At 55.0% G+C, this 3,914-nt stretch overlaps 1 protein-coding gene across 1 annotated transcript; it reads left to right on the forward strand.

Moving 5' to 3' along the window:
* The first annotated feature begins 355 nt into the window (after positions 1 to 355).
* On the forward strand, positions 356 to 3,914 carry LOC125545302 (laccase-7). The gene is made up of 6 exons (XM_048709202.2): positions 356 to 738; positions 1,150 to 1,301; positions 1,958 to 2,202; positions 2,330 to 2,452; positions 2,540 to 3,448; positions 3,534 to 3,914. The coding sequence occupies exons 1-6, from the start codon at positions 652 to 654 to the stop codon at positions 3,662 to 3,664; spliced, it is 1,647 nt and encodes a 548-aa protein (XP_048565159.1). The 5' UTR covers positions 356 to 651; the 3' UTR covers positions 3,665 to 3,914.

Consider the following 3,914-nt stretch of genomic DNA (forward strand, 5'->3'; position numbering starts at 1 on the left):
TATTGACACAAATGAGGGATCAGCAGGGACACTTTGAGACATGTGATTAGTCCATTTTGGAATGCAGAAATTTTTTCCCATCCAATTATTTAGCTAACATGACAGTTCGTCAGAAAACAATATATCCGGCGCCCAAAAGTAAAACTCCTGATTGCATCCGATGAAAACGGCATTTTTCGCCGACGCGTCGCCATATGCCAGCCGGGAAAGATGATTCGACGGTGCTCCTCGGATATAGACCAGCCCAGGATTGATTTCGGCAGTGCAAATCAAAGCCATCCACGAAGGAGCTAATTAGTCAGAGGCTGGTCGACAGGCCGAGTGGCATGAAAACCTCCCCATCAGACCCACCGGGACACCTAGATTACGAGCGTGTGAGCGCGCGACATCGCTAGAAGCTTTACGTCGCGTCGCCCGAATTTTAATGGGAAAAGAGGGGGGCAAATATGCCAGTCGGACTGAGCTACAAGTGATTCCTCCCGGAGGAGGAGCCCAAAAGCATCGCTATAGTATATATACCTATCGTGTTTCTTGGAAGACTTGAGCGATACAAGTTGCCTGGCCCAAGATCGCCAAAGAAAGATTTGCCTTTCCCTCTCTCTGACACCGCCGCTGGTGAATCGTCTTCAACCTCGGTCTTCTTCCTCTTCCATGGCGCAGCTTTTGTGGCTGGCGCTCGGGGTTCTTCTTCTGGCCAGCTCCGTGGCCGACGCGGCGACTGCCAACTACACCTTCACAGTACTTCTCTCTACCTTCTGTCCGTCCATGCATAAGAGCTTTTATTCATTCAGTTCATCTCAAGTTCATAGATATAGAAGTTTTCGCAATATAGGAGAACTAGAGAAACTTCGCCGTGTCCATACGTATATGCTCACATACGCCGGCTAGCGGCAACTTACATGCTTGACTTACAATGGCTATTAAGATTTCAGAGTCAACTTATATGTTCAGAAAACAGAGAATGGATAGCCGATAGACCTGAAAATGTAGATAAAGTTGATAGTTTATGTAGGATAGTTGATAGTTCTGTAGGAGAGTTCTATACCTGTTTTTCATGTATATGCCGCAAAATCTTCTGCTTCGCAATCGTGCATACAGTCCTACAAACCCTTGTCTGACGCCGTTGTTCCTCTGCAATGCTGCCACCAGGTACAGAGCATGAAAATCAACCAGCTGTGCAACAGCACGGACATCATCGCGGTGAACGGCCAGCTGCCAGGCCCGACGATAGACGTGTTCGAGGGCGACGAGGTCGTCGTCGACGTGATCAACGCGTCGCCGTACAACTTAACCATCCACTGGTAAAATCCTTACACCCCAGCTACAGAAAACTTTCAGTCTCTGAAACTCTGTTCTTCGAAAAACATAGAGCCAACATAGAGCCGTTTGCAACCGTTCCAACGGCGGCGTGGGGCACAAGCTGTGTGTCATCTAGCCTCTCTTGTTTTTGAATCAAGGTGGCATCTACCTAGTTCGCAGGACTGTTGAGGTGTCAGCCTGACAGGCAGTTTAGTTTCTCGGATTAGTTTGTCTGACTATCTTAGCGCCCGTGTGGCCGTGTGCCCATATCTCTAAGCCGAAAGGGAAGGTTCTGAAAATGACGCCCTACCTTCCGAGGCACCGCCGTTCACTGTAGGCGACCTCATCTGAACACCCTCCAAGTGTGCTCACCGCAGTGTTCAGACGGCCAAGTCTCGTTATCAGTACAAGTTTTTTTTGCAAATGTCGCCAATAGTACTACAAGTTTACAACAAAATGTAGACAAAAGGATCACACAAAAAACAGCTAAACTTACCGGCCACTGTACTAGACAAACATTCAAACATATTTGTTTATGTCTTTCACGCTGTCTTTTTTCCTCTGGCAAGGACAAGTGTGGTCGGCACTTGAGTCTGCCGCCATGTGTTATCATTGGTGTGGTGCTGGGGATTTGAATTTAACTGATCTTTGGCGGCAGGCACGGCATTCTGCAGAAGCTGACGCCGTGGGCGGACGGGCCGAGCATGGTGACGCAGTGCCCGATCCAGCCCAACGGCACCTACACGTACCGGTTCAACGTGACGGGGCACGAGGGCACGCTGTGGTGGCACGCGCACTCCTCCTTCCTCCGCGCCACCGTGTACGGGCCCCTCATCATCCGCCCCCGCAACGGCACCGCCTACCCCTTCCCGGCGCCGGACCAAGAGGTCCCCGTCGTACTTGGTATAATCATAATCAATCACCAACAGATCCCATTCCTGTCCATTGTCTGATAGTTCTATATTGATGGATGGATGGATGGGGAGGTTTTAATTTGGCATATCCTGGTTGTGGATGAGGGTCGGGACAGGCGAGTGGTGGAGCCAGAATGTCGTCGACGTCGAGAAGGACGCCGTCATGGCCGGCCAGCTGCCCAGCCACTCCGACGCCTTCACCATCAACGGCCTCACCGGCCAGCTCTACCAGTGCGCAAGTATGTATTACCGTCAGTTCTGTAACTTCAGGTGAAATTTACAGCTGATGGTGATGTGTGACATGATTCATTTGGTTCGTACGATAGATGAGACGTTCACGGCGGTGGTGCAGCCGAACACGACGGTGCTGCTCCGGGTGATCAACGCGGCGCTCAACACGCACCTCTTCTTCAAGGTGGCTGGCCACAACTTCACGGTGGTGGCCGTGGACGCGTGCTACACCGCCAACTACACCACGGACACGCTGGTGCTGGCGCCGGGGAACACCGTGGACGCGCTCGTCTACACGGCCGCCGCGCCGGGGAGCTACTACATGGCGGTGGAGCCGCACCACACGCTGTCGCCCGCGGCCACCACGGACGCCTCGGACAGCGGCTCCCTCGCCACGGGCATCCTGCTCTACAACGGCACGTCGGCCACGGCCACGCCCGCCATGCCGGCCATGCCCAACAACTCGGACTCGACGGCGGCCAACGACTTCTACTCCGGGCTGCGGGGCGTTCCCGCGGCCGTGCCGTCGCCGGTGGACGTGAACATGACCATCCAGCTGGGGCTGGGCCAGCTGCCGTGCGACGCGGCCCAGACCAACTGCTCCGTGAACGCGTTCGCGGCGGCCATGAACGGCGTGTCGTTCCGGCTGCCGACGCAGATGTCGCTCCTGGAGGCGCAGTTCGGCAACGCGTCCGGGGTGTACACGGCCGACTTCCCCGACGGCGTGCCGCCCAACGGCACGGCCATGGTGGAGGGCACCAAGGTGAGGAGCCTGCCGTACAACTCGACGGTGGAGGTCGTGCTGCAGAACCCGATGGCGTTCCCGTCGGAGAGCCACCCGATCCACCTCCACGGCTTCAACTTCTTCGTGCTGGCGCAGGGGCTGGGCACCTTCGCCCCCGGCAACGCCAGCGCCTACAACCTGGTCGACCCCGTGGCCCGCAACACCATCGCCGTGCCCGCCGGGGGCTGGGCCGTCATCCGCTTCGTCGCCAATAACCCAGGTACTTTCTCCGTCCCTCTATTTCAGCCCAAACTATATGGGCCTTGATTCTAACAGTGTTAATGATTTGGTGTTTGGGCTTGCAGGCATGTGGTTCTTCCACTGCCACCTGGACGCGCACGTCCCGATGGGGCTCGGGATGGTGTTCGCGGTGGGGAACGGGACGACGGCCGACTCCATGCTGCCGCCGCCGCCGGCGGATCTGCCCGTGTGCTAGGGCACGCACGCAAGTTTCTGGCGCGATTTCACCATGATCTTGCGTGCAAATTTACAGAATTATTTGTTCTTTGCGTGTGTGAAAAAACGCGAGGGGCGAAGGATCGGATTGTATACGTGTGCAGGGCCGTTGGTTGATTTGCCGCGCGTGTCTACGGTGAACGTGTGCATGAATTGGGTTTGGTGTAACAACGTTCTCTTTCTTTGGTGTAAATACCAATGATTATTCAATTTCAGAGGTTCTTTTCCTA

This window comes from Triticum urartu, chromosome 3A, assembly GCF_056163025.1.
Source record: "Triticum urartu cultivar PI428250 chromosome 3A, HENAU_Tu73, whole genome shotgun sequence".
Lineage (NCBI taxonomy): Eukaryota > Viridiplantae > Streptophyta > Magnoliopsida > Poales > Poaceae > Triticum > Triticum urartu.

Coding starts and splice junctions, on each gene's coding strand:
- LOC125545302 (XM_048709202.2), top strand. CDS start 652: ATGGCGCAGCTTTTGTGGCTGGCGCTCGGGGTTCTTCTTCTGGCCAGC. Junction 2,203..2,329: donor AGAGGTCCCCGTCGTACTTG/GTATAATCATAA, acceptor GGGTCGGGACAG/GCGAGTGGTGGAGCCAGAAT. Junction 2,453..2,539: donor CCAGCTCTACCAGTGCGCAA/GTATGTATTACC, acceptor TTCGTACGATAG/ATGAGACGTTCACGGCGGTG.